The sequence below is a fragment of the Mandrillus leucophaeus genome, unplaced genomic scaffold (assembly GCF_000951045.1).
Source record: "Mandrillus leucophaeus isolate KB7577 unplaced genomic scaffold, Mleu.le_1.0 Scaffold108, whole genome shotgun sequence".
In the NCBI taxonomy this organism is placed as follows: Eukaryota; Metazoa; Chordata; class Mammalia; order Primates; family Cercopithecidae; genus Mandrillus; species Mandrillus leucophaeus.
Window position 1 is genome coordinate 20,718 of NW_012098987.1, and position 18,221 is coordinate 38,938.

At 37.1% G+C, this 18,221-nt stretch overlaps 1 protein-coding gene across 1 annotated transcript in view; it reads right to left on the bottom strand.

Annotated features, from left to right (window-relative positions):
• The window catches only part of LOC105543950 (dmX-like protein 2), a 148,251-nt gene that overhangs the window by 15,078 nt on the left and 114,952 nt on the right, over positions 1 to 18,221 (bottom strand). Inside the window, exons 14-16 of the mRNA XM_011986154.1 lie at positions 14,284 to 14,373; positions 11,660 to 11,777; positions 3,744 to 3,863 (exon numbers count right to left, since the gene is read on the bottom strand). Of these exons, the coding sequence (XP_011841544.1) occupies positions 3,744 to 3,863; positions 11,660 to 11,777; positions 14,284 to 14,373 (328 nt within the window). The remainder of the gene's footprint in view (positions 1 to 3,743; positions 3,864 to 11,659; positions 11,778 to 14,283; positions 14,374 to 18,221) is intronic.

The window sequence follows — 18,221 nt, forward strand, 5'->3', positions numbered from 1 at the left end:
GTCACTATGTTAAGTGAAACAAGCCAGGCACAGAAATACAAATATCACCTGTTCTTTCCCTCACATATGAGAGCTAAGAAAGTGGATCTCACGGAGGTAGATAATAGAATAACAGACACCAGAGAATGGGAAGGGTTGTGGGGTGGGTGAAGAGAGAATGGGAAGGGTTGTGGGGTGGGTGAAGAGACTGTTTAATAGGTACAAACAAAAAGTTAGACAGAAGAAATAAGTTCTATTGTTTGATAGCACAGTAGAATGACTACAGTTAACAACAATACATATTTCAAAAGAGCCAGAAGATCTGCTAGAAGATCTGAAATGTTCCCAACCTGAAGAAACAATAAACTTCAAAGTAATGAATATCCTAAATACCCTGATATGATCATTACATATTCTATCCATGTATAAAAACATCACATGTACCCCGTAAATATGTATAATTATTATGCATCAATAAAATTTTTTTAAAAAATTACTTTGGAGACAAGGTCAATTTTCAAACTTTTGCTTAGTTACTCTGATAAGCTTTTTTTTTTTTTTTTTTTTTTACAATTTTACTCTTTCTTAGCATCAGTTCTATCATGGGAGACTGACAGGGAAGAATCACAACACGTAAAAGCTAAAAGAAACCCCTTACACAGTCCAGTGCTTACAACCTTTAAAACACATTAAAAGCTTGAGGAATTTGTTAACACGCAAATTCCCAGGCCTAACCACAGAGACACTGATTTAGATGATATGGGGTAGATCCTAGTAAAGCAGCCCAGGTGTTTTTGAAACAGATGGATCATGAACCAAACTTTAAGAAATAGCAATGTACTGCCTCACTTTTAGATTAAGAAATTTAAACTTAGAGAGTTTAGTGATTTTCCTGAGGCCATATAATTAGCTAGGGGCAAAGAAGATGTTACACTAGCAGCCTCCTATCAAGTACTCAAATCACGAACACAAAAAGTAAAAGTTGTAAGAAAATTTAAGACAATATTAGTTGACTGCCTTTGTAAGCCATATTGACTTGATCTTCCAAAGAACTTCCAGTGAGTATAAATCTCTAAGATTCAGTTATCTGTTCTTCCGTGACATATAAGAGATACTCTATATTTTATTTATTTATTTATTTATTTATTTATTTATTTATTTATTTGTGTATCTGTCTCTCCCCATTGGACCACAAATTCACTAAAGGCAGGGATGATATGTTATTGCCTTGTACATCTCAAGGAGCACCAGAATATCTAATAAATAATAATCAATCCTCTTTTGTTTCTGTTAAACATGTCAATCTATCTTATACTGGTAGGCCAATAAGTAAGAAATATGAAAAAAAATTTTTTGTAAAATGAAATGAGACTACAAACTTGAATCCATAGTCAGAATACAGGAGTCCCACTCCTGGCTCTATCACTAATGAGATGTGTTTCCTTAGGCCAGGCACTTCACCATCTCTGGCTACTTTTTCACCAGCAAAGTAAGGTTAAAACTACATCATTTCTCTTCCTGTAAAGCATGCTACTTTCTAACATATATCTCATGCTAAGAAAGAAAATAAGAGCAGAAAAAAAAAGCAAAGACTTTAGAGTCACCAAGGCCTGATTTTGAAACTTGGTTCTGTGACAAACTATATAATGGGTCTTGCTCAAGTTACTTACCCTTACTCCATTAGTAAACTGGGTATAATGTCTATCTCACATATATAAAGCACCAATCTCAGTACCTGGCACCCAGAAGGTACTCAACATGTTCCCTTCTCTAACAAAATTTAAACCAATCATTTATCCTCTAACAGGATATTCACTACTGTGGTAAATTTAAGCATTAAATGTGAATGGCAGGATATACTGTTAAATCTGCAGCAAAGATTAGAACAAAAAGATGGATGCTTTCTATCACAGCTAAGAAGAGTAAATTATTTGCCTCTACTGTAATCTCATTGTCTGTGACCTACTGCTGTCACAAACAGTGTAGGCAAGCAACTCAACTCTAACCCTGGCTTGAGTGAGACACACACCTCATAAACAGTGGGGACAAACAGAATCACACAGTTCCTGTCCTCCCACAAGGATCTGTTACTACCTCTGTAAATCTCTTCAGAGTCACTCCTATCTCTGTGCCAAATTCTAGAAATTACTATATTCTCTGCTGGGTGAATCTCTTCCTGATGAACTGGTTTTAGATCCCTTCTCTTGCATTTCTGTCAAACAACATATAATGCAAAAAATTAACTCCAAAGGCTTTGAAAGAATTTTTAAATACCTGGTGCCTCCAGAAGATTAGGCTCAACTAGGTGAAGGTAAAGGTTCTGTCAAATAATTTGGCTTTTCTAATGCCAATTCATGGCCCAGTTAGAACTGCTACCTACAAAGTTATGTGATAATGTATAATACATGTGAACAAAAAAGTACAAATTATTCTTTCACTGTATTAAATGTTGTATAAGAAGTTGTATAAAATCAACTAATATAATTACAAGAAATAATAAACTATTACAACTCAAATATTTTGAGTTAACAGTTTAAAGCAGATTCAATGTGATATGGCTATCCATGTACTTCTTCATTTTAACAATTCTCTCAAAAAGTAAAAGTTTGTTTTTTAAAAAAACTATGATCAATTTCTTTGCTTCATACTACAGATTTCCCTATTTGTTTAGAGATTAATCTAAATGTGTACAGCAAAAGAATGGCTGAAATAATTTTTTAATCACAATTGCATTTCTTTTTTTTTTTTTTTTTTTGAGACAGGGTCTCACTTTGTCACCTAGGCTGCAGTGCAGTGGTGCAGTCTCGGCTTATTGCAGCCTCTGCCTCAAGGGCTCAAGCAATCCTCCCATCTCAGCCTCCCAAGTATAGGCACACGCCACCATACTTGACTAATTCTTTATTTTTTTGTAGAGATGAAGTCTCACTATATTGCCCAGGCTGATCTTGAATTCCTGGGCTCAAGCGATCATCCTGCCTTAGCCTCCCAAAGTGCTGGGATTACAGGCATGAGCCATCATGCTCAACCTGTATTTCTTAATGTTCTACAAAAACAGTTCTGCTTATAAGCCTCAGGCACTCAATTATATTTTATCAAACAGCAATTCTGCTTTTTTTTTTTTGAGACGGAATCTTGCTCTGTCACTCAGGCTGAAGTGCAGTGGCACAATCTCAGCTCACTGCAAACTCCACCTTCCAGGTTCACGCCATCCTCCTGCTTCAGTCTCCTGAGTAGCTGGGACTACAGGTGCCCGCCATCACGCCTGGCTAATTTTTTGTATTTTTAGTAGAGATGGGGTTTCACCATGTTAGCCAGGATGGTCTTGATCTCCTGACCTGATGATCTGCCTGCCTCGGCCTCCCAAAGTTCTGGGATTACAGGCATGAGCCACCGCGCCCGGCCAGTTCTGCTTCTTTTAATGATGATAAAGCTGATGATGTACAGTGTATTGCATGGGAATGTGTATTAACAAAAAAGTACAATATTAGTTCTATGGACATCTAGAACAGTCATAATGTGCACTCAATAAATATTCACTGAAAAAAATAAATCAAGCTTTTTTTTTTTTTCCAATATGTCTAATGTGCCCATAGGCTAGTTTTTAGGATTAACCAGTTTCATTAATGATTTATGACCTTGTAATTAAAAGTTTAGAAGAGACATAATTCAGCAACTCAATTTACAGTTTACTGGAACTTCATTTTACAGAATTAACCAAATGAATTTATTATGTATCATCTCTGTATGAAACTATAATTACTTACCTAAACATGCTTGTACAGATTTAAGATGAAGGTGCCACATATGCAGAATAGAGTTATTATTGATGTCCTTCTCAATTACTACTAGAAAGAACTTTTCTGAAAACGGTGGTGGGCGGTATCCTATTATTCAAAGGAAAAGGATATTTAAATTAGTATTTTTTATAGGGTTAAAAAACCACTTTTTAAAAGCTACCAGCACCACTTGATATGCATGGAAGTTGGGAAGAAAAGGCAAGAAAGACCTTTAGGAGGAGTTTTATATAATTTTTGTGCCAAAAGTTAGATAGCCATCAAGGACTAATGAAGTTACGTCAAAAGTACACAAAAGCTAATATGAAAGGATACCTACTGGTCAAAGAGGGGACACTGTGAGCATCAAAGAATAAAACTGAATACAATTTGTTAAAATATATTTATCCTATTACAAACTAGGAGTTTACACAAATACCAAAAGAGGCTACATAAAAAAGAAAGGAAAGGAAAGGAAAGCAGCAGAAGAAGAATGGAAGGAGGAGAGAAGGGAAGTAAGCGGGGTGCTGAGCACACAAAAGCTCAAGCCGGCCTCACAGCATGCCCCTGGAGTAACTGGGCCACTTACTCCTTATTTAGAGAACTGGCAATTAAAAGGAAATAATAAAATATTCAACCTGCTTTCTTGTATGAAAACAGCATTTAAAAAAACTTAAGTTGTGGGAGAAGGAGTAGTGGTAGGGTAAAGAAGAAATTTTGTAGAAATTTCACGCATTTTTTAAAGAAAAGACATTACTTGTATGTATAGTTTTCCCTGTTGACAATTATAGTCTTCATAACTGAAAATGAGATCTATGCAGGATAATAAAAGCTTTCCTTAATAATGAAAACTCATAATGACAACTTATTGGCAATGAGCGCTGCTAGAGTTAAAATTGTGGCCTCTAACCATTTCCATTAAAAGAAACAGTTTGGCACTGTATGTTCTCACTCATAAGGGGAGTTGAACAATGAGAACACATGGACACAGGGAGGGGAACATAACATATCGGGGCCTGTTGAGGAGTAGGGAGCTAGGGAGGGGAGAGCATTCGGAGAAACACCTAATGTAGATGATGGGTTGCCGGGTGCAGCAAACCACCACAGCACGTGTATACCTATGTAACAAACCTGCATGTTCTGCACATGTATCCCAGAACTTAAAGTATAATAATAATTTTTTAAAAAGGAACAGTTTGGAAGGATGATTCCATTCTTGCAAAGGACAGCTACAAGATAAACCCAGGAAAATCTTGTGCCTGAAAGAAAGTAAACTATTACAATAATGAGGTTATATCAAAAGGACTCAGGACCTACTTCAAATGGTACTTACTAGCCTAATATAGGACTATGTAGGCATTTAAAAAATGATTGCAACTGATTGAAATATCCTACATACATAAAAATCCATTGAGTTATATGAGTACTTCTCGTATGTATATTATTGTTCATTAAAGAGTTTTCTTAAAATGAGTTCATATTGATATCTAAAAGACAAAGAAATCCAAACAACAACAACAACAACAACAAATTCAACAGTAGTAGCTGGAGATAACCAGCACACAGACTCCTCATTCTGAAACTGTCAATTAAATGGAAAGAATTAAGCACTTAAACCCTTTCCAAAAAGAACTGTTTTTCAAAGTAATCCAATGGCCCCAGTAGATAAAGAAATGCTTCTATTTACAGACGTTTTCCAGCTAATAAATAAACGAGAACTGATAAAATTGGAAAATCATAATTTTTCAATCCTTAATGAACTAGTGTAAGATCAATAATATTCAATGGAAGAAGCCATGAGATAAAGACTGCTGTCAAACTATAATGACACCACCAATTGAATCTTCTGACTCTTAATATGACTAAAAGTGAGATATCTGAATATTATTTTTTTCTGGTATGATACATATGAAGTACTGCATCACCTAGAATGTTGAACCCAGATCTAATCAAGTCTACAGAGCTAACTTGCACTTTACAGGAAATACAGTAGACAAGAAAAAGTTTAAACAACATCACAAGTAAGTAGTCAGAGAAACCCCTTTAAAAAAAAAAAAACCTTGCCCTAGAACTAAAGGAGATAGAGACACAAAAAAACCTTTCAAAAAATCAATGAATCCAGGAACTGGTTTTTTGAAAAGATTAACAAAATAGATAGACCGCTAGCCAAACTAATAAAGAAAAAAAAAGAGAAGAATAAAACAGACACAATGAAAAATGATAAAGGGGATATCACCACTGATCCCACAGAAATACAAACTACCATCAGAGAATACTATAAACACCTCTATGCAAATAAATGAGAAAATCTACAAGAAATGGATAAATTCCTAGACATATAAACCCTCCCAAGACTAAACCAGGAAGAAGTGAAATCCCCAAATAGACCAATAACAAGTTCTGTAATTGAGGCAGTAATTAATAGCCTATCAACCAAGAAAAGCCCAGGACCAGACAGATTCACAGCCGAATTCTACCAGAGGTACAAAGATGAGCTGGTACCATTCCTTCTGAAACAATTCCAATCAATAGAAAAAGAGGGACTCCTCCCTAACTCATTTTATATGGCCAGCATCATCGTGATACCAAAACCTGGCAGAGACACAACGAAAAAAGAAAATTTCAGGCCAATATCCCTGATGAACATGGATGCAAAAATCCTCAATAAAATACTGGCAAACCAAATCCAGCAGCACATCAAAAAGCTTATCCACCACGATCAAGTTGGCTTCATCCCTGGGATGCAAGGCTGGTTCAACATACGCAAATCAATAAATGTACTCCATCACGTAAACAGAACCAATGACAAAAACCACATGATTATCTCAACAGATACAGAAATGGCCTCTGATAAAACTCAACAGCCCCTCATGCTAAAACCTCTCAATAAACTAGGTATTAATGAAACTTATCTCAAAATAATAAGAGCTATTTATGACAAACCCACAGCCAATATCATACTGAATAGGCAAAAGCTGGAAGTATTCCCTTTGAAAACCAGCACAAGACCAGGATGCCCTATCTCACCACTCCTATTCAATATGGTATTGAAAGTTCTTGGCCGGGCGTGGTGGCTCAAGCCTGTAATCCCAGCACTTTGGGAGGCCGAGATGGGCGGATCGCGAGGTCAGGAGATCGAGACCATCCTGGCTAACATGGTGAAACCCCGTCTCTACTAAAAAATACAAAAAAGTAGCCGGGTGAGGTGGCAGGCGCCTGTAGTCCCAGCTACTCGGGAGGTTGAGGCAGGAGAATGGCATAAACCCGGGAGGCGGAGCTTGCAGTGAGCTGAGATCCGGCCACTGCACCCCAGCCTGGGCGACAGAGCAAGACTCCGTCTCAAAAAAAAAAAAAAAAAAAGGAAAGTTCTGGCCAGGGCAATCAGGCAAGAGAAAGCAATAAAGGGTATTCAAATAGGAAGAGAAGAAGTCAAATTGTCTCTGTTTGCAGATGACATGATTGTATATTTACAAAACCCAACCGTCTCAGCCCAAAATCTCCTTAAGCTGATAAGCAACTTCAGCAGTCTCAGGATACAAAATCAATGTGCAACGATCACATGTATTCCTATACACCAATAACGGACAGAGAGCCAAATCATGAGTGAACTCCCATTCACAATTGCTACAATGAGAATAAAATACCTAGGAATCCAACTTACAAGGGATGTGAGGGACCTCTTCAAGGAGAACTACAAACCACTGCTCAAGGAAATGAGAGGACATAAACAAATGGAAAAACATTCTATGCTCATGGATAAGAAAAATCAATATCGTGAAAAAGTAATTTATAGATTCAATGCTATCCCCATCAAGTTACCATTGACTTTCCTCACAGAATTAGAAAAAAAACTCTTTAAATTTCATATGGAACCAAAAAAAGAGCTCACATAGCCAAGACAATCCTAAGCAAAAAGAACAAAGCTGGAGGCATTATGCTACCTGACTTCGAACTATACTGCAAGGCTACAGTAACCAAAACAGCATGCTACTGGTACCAAAACAGATATATAGACCAATGGAACAGAATAGAGGCCTCAGAAATAACACCACACATCTACCACCATCTGATCTTTTACAAACCTGACAAAAACAAGAAATGGGGAAAGGATTCCCTATTTAATAAATGGTGTTGGGAAAACTGACTTGCCATACGCAGAAAACTGAAACTGGACCCCTTCCTTACACCTTATACAAAAATTAACTCAAGATGGATTGAAGACTTAAACATCAGACCTAAAACCATAAAAACCCTAGAAGAAAACCTAGGCAATACCATTTAGGACATAGGCATGGACAAAGACTTCATGACTACAACACCAAAAGCAATGGCAACAAAAACTAAAGAGCTTCTGCACAGCAAAAGAAACTATCATCAGAGTAAACAGGCAACCTACAGAATGGGAGAAAATTTTTGCAATCTATCCACCTGACAAAGGGCTAATATCCAGAATCTATAAAGAACTTAAACAAATTTACAAGAAAAAAACAACCCCATCAAAAAGTGGGCAAAGGATACGAACAGACACTTCTCAAAAGAAGACATTTATGCGGCCAACAAACATATGAAAAAATGCTCATAATCACTGGTCATTAAAGAAATGCAAATCAAAATCACAATGAGATACCATCTCACGTCAGTTAGGATGGCAATCACTAAAAAGTCAGGAAACAACAGATGCTGGAGAGGATGTGGAGAAATAGGAACGCTTTTACATTGTTGGTGGGAGTATAAATTAGTTCAACCATTGTGGAAAACAGTGTGGCAATCCCTCAAGGATCTAGAACCAGAAATACCATTTGACCCAGCCATCCCATTAGTGGGTATATACCCAAAGGATTATAAATCATTCTGCTATAAAGACACATGCACATGTATGTTTATTGCGGCACTGTTCACAATAGCAAAGACTTGGAACCAACCCAAATGACCATCAATGATAGATTGGATAAAGAAAATGTGGCACATATACACCATGGAATATTATGCAGCCATAAAAAAGGATCAGTTCATGTCCTTTGAAGGGACATGGATGAAGCTGGAAACCATCATTCTCAGCAAACTAACACAGGAACAGAAAACCAAACACTGCTTGTTCTCACTCATAAGTGGGAGTTGAACAATGAGAACATATCGACACAGGGAAGGGAACATCACACACCAGGGCCTGTCGAGGGGTGGGGGACCTAGGGAAGGGATAGCATTAGGAGAAATATCTAATGTAGATGATGGGTTCATGGGTGCAGCAAACCACCACGGCACGTGTTTACCTATATAACAAACCTGCACGTTCTGCACATGTATCCCAGAACTTAAAGCATAATAAAAAAATAATTTAAAAAAAAAAAAAAACTTGGCCGGGCTCAGTGGCTCAAGCCTGTAATCCCAGCACTTTGGGAGGCCGAGGCGGGTGGATCACGAGGTCAGGAGATCGAGACCATCCTGGCTAACACGGTGAAACCCCGTCTCTACTAAAAAATACAAAAAAATAGCCGGGCGAGGTGGCGGGCGCCTGTAGTCCCAGCTACTCAGGAGGCTGAGGCAGGAGAATGGCGGGAACCCGGGAGGCAGAGCTTGCAGTGAGCTGAGATCCAGCCACTGCACTCCAGCCTGGGCAACAGAGTGAGACTCCATCTCAAAAAAAAAAAAAAAAAACTTTAAAAAAAAAAAAAAAAAAAACCTTGCTCTAAAGTTAGTGGCATAATGAGGGTGTATATAAGGTATCACTTTAGATTAAAATACTCTTCTTAATAGACAGTGAAAACACAATATGTAAACCTTGTTTGGATATAGATTCAAACAAAAACACATAAACAAAAACCTCAACTTTTTGACAATTCAATGAAAAATGGGAGTAGTTATTGCATGATTCTGAGGAATTTTATTATTTTATCAATTTGATAATAGCAAATATGTAAGGGAGTTATTTTTAGAAATGCATATGGAAGTGAAACAACACTGCAGGTGGATTTGCTTTAAAATATTTCAGGGGGGCCAGGCACGGTGGCTCACACCTGTAATCCCAGCACTTTGGGAGCCGAGGCGGGCTGATCACTTGAGGTCAGGAGTTCAAGACCAACCTGGCCAACGGGGTAAAACTCCGACTCTGGTAATAACACAAAAAAATTAGCCAGGTGTGGTGGCACACGCCTGTAATCCCAGCGGCTTGGGAGGCTGAGGCAGGAGAATTGCTTGAACCTGGGAGGTGGAGGTTACAGTAAGCTGAGATGACGCCACTGCACTCCAGCCTGGGCAACAGAGCAAGACTCTGTCTCGGGGGAACAAAAAAATTTCAGGGGGGAAAAAGAAAGAAAAATTGTGCAGACAAAGCAAGTGTGATAAAATCTTTAACCTACATTATAATTCAAATATGGAGGTTCACTTAATTATGCACTTAATTTTGTCTATTTTTGGCATTTTTCTTAACTAAGAGAGTAATAAACTTTGAATTAAAACTTAGAAAGTACAAAATAAAGCAGAAGCAGAGAAGAAGAGAAACCTACACAAGTCCTTTAAGAACACAGCTATAAAATCAGGAAGAAAGAGAAACTTCACACAAAAACTAAAGGAAAACCAAGAAAGCATTGAGGAAATCTTTTGGCCTGATTTAGCAGTGGCATAACAAATACCAAAAGCGAGAAATAAAGAAAATTTTTAATGCAAGTCAATTAAAATATTATAAAGAAAAGTACCAACTTTATATAAGCATTGAATTCTGGTAAGTTGGCATATCTTTCAGAAATAACGTGATAAATGGCAGCTACATTTGTTGGAAACCATATTAAAAAGATTAACCCAGGCAAAGGTAAGATACTACAGAAAAGTAAATTTTAAATCTGTAAAGAAGTACTGCTGTTATAATGATAGTGAAATAAAATTGAACATAATTGAATAACATAAATAAGAAAAGTTTTGTGTATGAAGAAAGAGATATGAAAGAAAAACAAGTTACTAGTCTGGCGAGTGAAAAGATGTTTGAGCTAAGCTTCTTAGAATACAGGACCTCAATCTGATTTTCCACTAAAGCAAAGGAAATTATCTGCACAAATTACATAGAAACAGTTTCCTTAGATGCTATACATAATTTTGTGATGAAAACTACACTAAGAAAATTAAATATGTCCATCTGGATATTCACAATTTGTAACCAAATGAAATTAATTATCTAAATACCCTTTGTAAACTAAATATTAACACAGACACTTAATTCTTAAAGACACGGCTTTTCAAATAGAACATGTTGGTTTTATAATTATGAAGTTATATATATATACACACAATTTTATTTGCCAATTTAAAAAACTTAAATATAGTTTAATGTCTGAAGGTAACATTTTAAGCTAAGTTATAAAGCTTAAACTAAACATCATATTGTTTGTTTTTGAAAGGTTAAACTACTTACTTTCACAAAAAGGAAAAAATACCACACTTCAAAGGGGAAAACTGTGAGACGGTACCTTGCATTCACTATTTCCATGAGGTTTCTACTGTCCCACACAACATGATACCTTATATCTTATATTCATCATTGGTCTGAAGCAATTTACTGGTAATTTTTTAAAACCTATAATAAAATTAACTGTTTTCCTTGAGATACCAAATGGAACTACCAATCAAAATAATTTACTTACAGAGTTGAATAATTAAACTTACTTTTTAAAACAAATTAAGGTTCATAGACACCATTTCTTGGCAAAAGTCTGTATCACCGGTGAACTGTCTTGCAAAATGTAATGTTCACCCACATGCCCTCTTCATCTACAAGCAAGCAATTTTGACAGAACTAACTGGTGTATCTGTCAAAAATTATGAGAGTGATAACTTTTGAAGATCCATACTCAATGAAAGCTTAGAGATCTTTTTTTTAGCATGAAGGTAAACAAATGCAGACTATTTTTTTAAAGTACCTTGTGATGGCTGAAAAAATATTTCTGTTTCCTTTTTCTCCATATCTTCTTTATGTGGTTTATATCCTATAATGAAGTCTTCTTGAAACACATGAAGCAACTGTGTATTTGAGCCACACTACAAATATGAAAAAAAATGAAGAGGTTTTATCTTTGAAATTCTCTGTCTCCCATCTCCCATCCATCACCACTCCAATGCTAATACAGAAGAAATATATCTAACAATTTCTATTCTTTAACTACTACTAATTAGAAAGAAATAAAGCAACAGAAAAAAATCATTAAAACTATCCTGGTCAGAGAAAAATTACTTTCAAAGATGTCACAGCCAATAGCAGAATAGAAGAACTCTAGCAGAAACAAATCAACCGGTTTGCTTCTCAAAAAAACAAAAACAAAAAAGAAGCTACAAAAACCCAAATTTAAAGAGCAGTTAAGCAACCTTCACCACTTTGAGCCTGAAAGCATCAGATTCACAACTGACTGGGGAGGGCTGCACTAACTATGTAAGACACACTAGACTACTACACAACTTGTAGTTTTTTCAATTTCACCAGAGAACCAAAAAACAAAACAAAACCCAGAAAGCTCCTCAAAGTATCCCAACAGCTCTGTCCAGTGGGAATTACGAGGGATCCTGTAACAGCCAGCAGGAGGATACATCTCTAGAGAATTAAACTCACACATAAGTAACTAGAACCCCTGAAAGGATGGATGAAACATCACTGTCAACTGCTATGCTTCATGACCACGTTTTAAGACTGTCACGAATGGCTACTTAGAACCTTAACGTGAACCGAAGTTCAAGGAAAGGCTACATCCAAACAAAAGCTTATTTTGGAAGTGTATTAAGACAATCAGATGGCACCCCCAGAGATTTCAAGAAAGCGAAGTAGCTATGATTATCTTGGCATTAGATGAGGAGTCAATAATCTTATAAAGGAAAGCCTGCCTCTTTACATAATAGAAAGAAATAAAAGGATTACAATATTTGGTTGGGCTACACAATTTTATGAAAGTTATAGGGCATTTTGTGTTTCTATAGGTAGAAACATTAAAAATCTCTTCACATTCATTGTCTAGGAGGACACCTTGCCAAGGGACAAAGAATAAATGAAAGTAAAGAGAAGGGTGATACCTTTATGGATATAGAAATCATACAACACACTGGGAACAAACCTAGAAAGAACTTTAAACTTTGTTATTCATTATTGCTTACAGTTTACCAGGCCTTCTGTTAAAAATAGCCACAAGGAGCAGGGGAGAAAATGCTGAGCAAATATGAAGTAAAAAGACTGCTTTGTGAGAGCAGGCTATATTAATGTCCCATGGTAATCAGTGCAAAGGAGGCTAAAGTAGGGGATGAATTTAACATCCAATCCATTAAAAATTAACTTATCTGTAGGAAGGAAGCCAACCCATGCTTCTACATCCCTATAGAGTAGAAAAAAGAAATCACAGGCTGAATCTGAAGAAAGGTGGGGCACTGGGGATTAAAAAGCATTTCCCAGGAGGTATTAGCAATTTGGGTCTGGCAGCCCCAGTTCTGCTATCAAGAGATGATGTATTTTATCTATATTAGCAGAAATGACTACATTTTCCCCAATAGAAAGTGCAAAACACCAAAGAAAATTTATGATATAATTCTATACTTGCTTTTAACTACAGTTGGCTCTTTCTTCATTTCCTTGTTTAAAACTATTGGTAGCTTCCTTACCAAACTAAACCTTTTCACATTTGGAATGAATGTTAGTTCTATCCCTTAATACATAAACATGGTCCTAAAGAAACAAATATCCTGAGGGCTAAAATGGGTTTTACATCTCCCTGTAGGGAGAAGGGTTCTCCTTATTTCCTAGGTAGTAGCTAGGGAGGAATACTGACTACACAAAGGACCTGTTATTAAAAAGTATATGTTCACTTTGATCTGACTTTCATCTGCATTTTAAAGGACCTCATAAAAGTACCCAACATGGGGCCTAACAAGGCAAACACTCTGAAGCTGAGGTCACCCTCTACTGAGTTGAAAAGAGTAATAATATAAAACGAGAAACCACAACCCGATCCTCTATGCAGCTGCACTGTATTTTCTCTCAGCATTTCAAGAACAGGGTCATGGTTTCTCTAACTGAACCAAATTTCCTTTGCTACAAATACAATTCAACTGGAGAAGAATAATTCCTTTTTAAAAATTTTTTATTTAAATAGCTTTCGGGGTACAAGTGGTTTTCTTGTTACATGGATAAACTACATAGTAGTGAATTCTGAGATTTTAGTGTACCCATCACTCACGTAGTGTACACTGTACCTAACGTGGTTTTTTAAATCCCTAGTTCCATTTCCACCCTCCCGCTTCTGAGTCTCTGAAGTCCATTATATCGCTCTGTATGCCTCTGCATACTCATAGCTTAGCTCCCACTTTATAAGTGAGAATATATGGTTCTTGGTTTCCCAAGGAGAAAAATAATCCCTAAATCATTAGTAGATTTTCACTATGGGAATCAACTGAAGTTGTCTGCATTTAACAAACAAGAAAATTATTCTGAGAATGACATATATCATATACACATAAAACATCACGGCATAAAGTATATAATATCACCAATTCACAAGCATGTTTTTACTTGGTTGGTTATTGCATCGAGTTCAATAATGCAGCCAGGTCGAGCAGTAGACTGTTGGCTCACAATATTAAACACTTCTCCAATAAGTTTCTGTAAATAAAAAACACAAAATGTTAATGGCCAACAACTTATAATCTATTGTCAATATGATACAGTATTTTGGACATTTAAGGCTCCCTCTAAATAGTCACTGATTGACAATGCAATGTGATACATTCAAAGAAATATTTCAACTTTCTGTACTTATTCTCATGTTAACTCTAAAGTTAACTAAGCAGAGAGAAAACTCTATAGTGTTTACAAAAATAGCATATAACTTCAAGGCATCATATCTTCTTCATTTCTGCAGCCTTAAAGCCCAAGACAGACATGGCTAAAGATCTGGCCCAATGCCTGAGTGGTCTGCAAACGTGCAATGACATTTAAAAGTACAACCCTGCCAGACTGAAGGTAAGGGCAATGGTTGAGAAGAAGTGGGATTGTGTCTTGGGATAAGGATGTAGGAACTAACACATGAAGCCTAACTTTGGAACCCCAAAGCCCAAAAACTTTCTGCTAAAAAGAACAGTCCTCCTCACCTATGTTCCAACCGACTTTCTCTTGCATAAAAACCTTTCAGCAACTTCATCTGAAACGGCTGCCTCAGAAAGAAATGCCCATTCTCCTCAGCACCCACCTTTACTACTTTTCACTACCTCAAAAAGGCCAATGAGAGGGGTTAGAGGCTAGCTTCGCCTAGATATAAGTACAAGGTAGGGGAGAAAACAGCATTTATACTGGAGTTGTAGAAACTTTCTTATTTGTATCAGTAGGATTCCAGAGAGCATCTAAGAAAATGGATTCTAGGGTTATTAGATCAAAAGAAAAAAATATGTAGTTAGGTAGGGCTGAATTTATTGCTATGGGTATGTTCACCCAAGATTCATGATTTAAAGTGTTAGCTCAGACATTTAGAAATGGTGTTAACAGGGCCAGGCGCGGTGGTTCATCCCTGTAATCCCAGCACTTTGAGAGGCCGAGGCAGGTGGATCACCTGAGGTCAGGAGTTAAGAGACCACCCTGGCCGACATGGTGGAACCCCTCTCTATTAAAAATATAAAAATTAGTGGGGAGTGATGGAGGGCACCTATAATCCCAGTTGTTCAGGAGGCTGAGGCAAGTGAATTACCTGAACCTGGAAGGTGGAGGTTGCAGTGAGCCGAGATTGAGCCACTGCACTCCAGCCTGGGCGACAGGGTGAGACTCCACAAAAAAAAGAAAAGAAAAGAAAAAGAAATGGTGTTAACAGTTTGCTGGGTTTGTTCATTCAAATCTGGACTCAACTGTGGCCTATAGTTGGTGAGGTGAAAACAGTGAAATTTTTCTAGTACACAACAAAGCTTTGCTACTCAAAGTGTAGTCAATGGACCAGCAGTGACAGGAAGTTTTTTATGAATGCATACTTACTCCCTGAAACTAAGACACCTGTGTTTTAACGAGACTTACATAGGATTCATGTGTATACTAAGGTTTAAGTAGTACTGCTGTAGATCACTTGTTCTCAATCTTGGCTGCACACTGAATCACCTGGAGAGCTTTAACAATCAATGATGCTAAGGTCCCACCTACAGAGATTGAGGTGCTGCCAATGTGCAGCCAAGGTTGAGATCCCCTCACAGGAACAGATATGTATTCCAGCTAAGGATCTGCTTTCCCTGCCCACAACTCTCTGCCAGTACTATAATTAACAGACTTTCTGAACACTACACTACAGAATTCCAGAATTCTACAGAATCTCACTCAACATCACCTCCAACAAGAAACTCATTTTATAGTGGAAAACACTACTGGAAATTAGAATGAAGTGAAGCATTCACCCAGGGTGCAAAATTTAAAAGAGTGCTCAAAAATTCAATAATCAAGAAAAATATTTTAATGCAATATTTTTAAAATAAAAATGTAAACAATCCATAATGAGCAAAATATCCAACATTTACATACAGAACCCAATAGTATCTTAATGAGCCATATTGATGCCATTAATGTGCATCAAAACTGCACATACGTGTTTTGATTTTTTTTTTTTAATGGTTAATATTTTTCTTCTGTTTTTTGCTCTATTGGCCTCCAATTACCAGGCTCAAGTGGTCCTCCTGCCTCAGCCTCCCAAGTAATTAGGACTACAGATGCACACAACCATGCCTGACAAATTTTTTAATTTGTTTGTAGAGACAGGGTCTCACTATGTTGCTCAGGCTGGTCTCAAACTCTTGGCCTCAAGCAATCCTCCCACCTCAGCCTCCCAAAGCACTGGGATTACAGGCATACCACTGTGCCTGGCTGTAGTTAACATTTTTCTGGAACATTAAAGTAGCTGGAAAATGCCAAAAATTGAAAAGTAGGTGCATTAAAACTCACGTATTACTTTAAGTTTAAATTTATTTATACCAGAAATTTGACTAATTATAGTTTCATTTTTCTGGCTTTAATGGAAACAAACACATTAATTAATGATATTTTCAAAATCTCCTTCTTTGCTTATCTTGTTTTGACAAAGTCTCTTTTTTTTTTTTTTTTTCAGACAGAGTTTCACTCTTGTTGCCCAGGCTGAAATGCAATGGCATGGTCTCGGCTCAGTGTAACCTCCGCCTCCCGAGTTCAAGTGATTCTCCTGTCTTAGCCTCCCGAGTAGCTGGGACTACAGGTGCATGCCACCACACCTGGCTAATTTCTATATTTTTAGTAGAGACAGGGTTTCACCATGTTGGCCAGGCTGGTCTCGAACTCTTGACCTCAGGTGATCCACCCGCCTCGGCCTCCCAAAGTGCTGGGATTACAGGCATAAGCCACCGCGCACAGCCCTGAGTTACATTTTAAGGGCATCATTCTAACTCCTGTGTTGAGAACAGACTTTGAGAAAGCAGAGCAAAATCATAAAGGAAAGCAATATAAATTTTTTCACACTCTAACCTCTAACTACCTATCCAGTCTCAGCTATTTCCAGCAGCCATTCACATTCTATGCTATGGCTGTAAGTAATAAACTACTTACAGCTTACTATGCATATTCTTATACCTCTGTGCATTTTTAGTTGCTGTTATCTCTACCTGAAATATCCTTTTCCTCCTTCACTTTCACGTCTTACCCATTCAGTAAGTCTCATCTCAGATATCTCCGCCAGAAATTCTTTCCTGACCACCACAATCTGGATTAAGAGTTGCTTCTAACTGTAGGAAAAGCCATCTTATCTGACAGCATTGGACAGAGAGAGGATAAATCACTCAGCAAGGTCAGTTAACCCAGAGAATCATTTTTAAAATAATATGTATACTTTAAACATTTTGTTTTATTTTAAACATAAACATATATAATAACTGATATTTTGGTGTTGAGTAAGACTTTGGAGTATGGGCTTGTTAATGGGAATTACAGGTCTTTCTTGCGTATGCCACCCCTGTAAGTCCTTGGCTGTATTTTTCAGTTCTTTAAATGGAAATAGGCTGGACACAGTGGCTCACGCCTGTAATCCCAGCTATTTGGGAGGCTGAGACAGGAGTATCGTTTGAACCCAGGAGGCAGAGGTTGCAGTGAGCCGAGACTGTGCCACTGCCCTCCAGCCTGGACGACAGAGCAACATTTGGACTCAAAATAAATAAATACATACATACATACATACACACACAAATACATAAATGGCAGTAAAAACATAAAGACACCTACAAAGCACTTTGAGTGCAGTTTTTCTTAAACATTTTCCTCCTGAATCTTTTACAGTTGTTTTGACCATGTCTAATTAAAGAATGATTTTTAGCAAAATTGCTTCCAAAGCACTTGTTGTTTTTATAAAAACATTCACATTTTTATACTCACATTTCATCAATCTATATAATAATTAAGTTATAGAATGACACTAATCTGTGCAACTTGACATATACAAGGTTGAAAATAAACACAGTTGG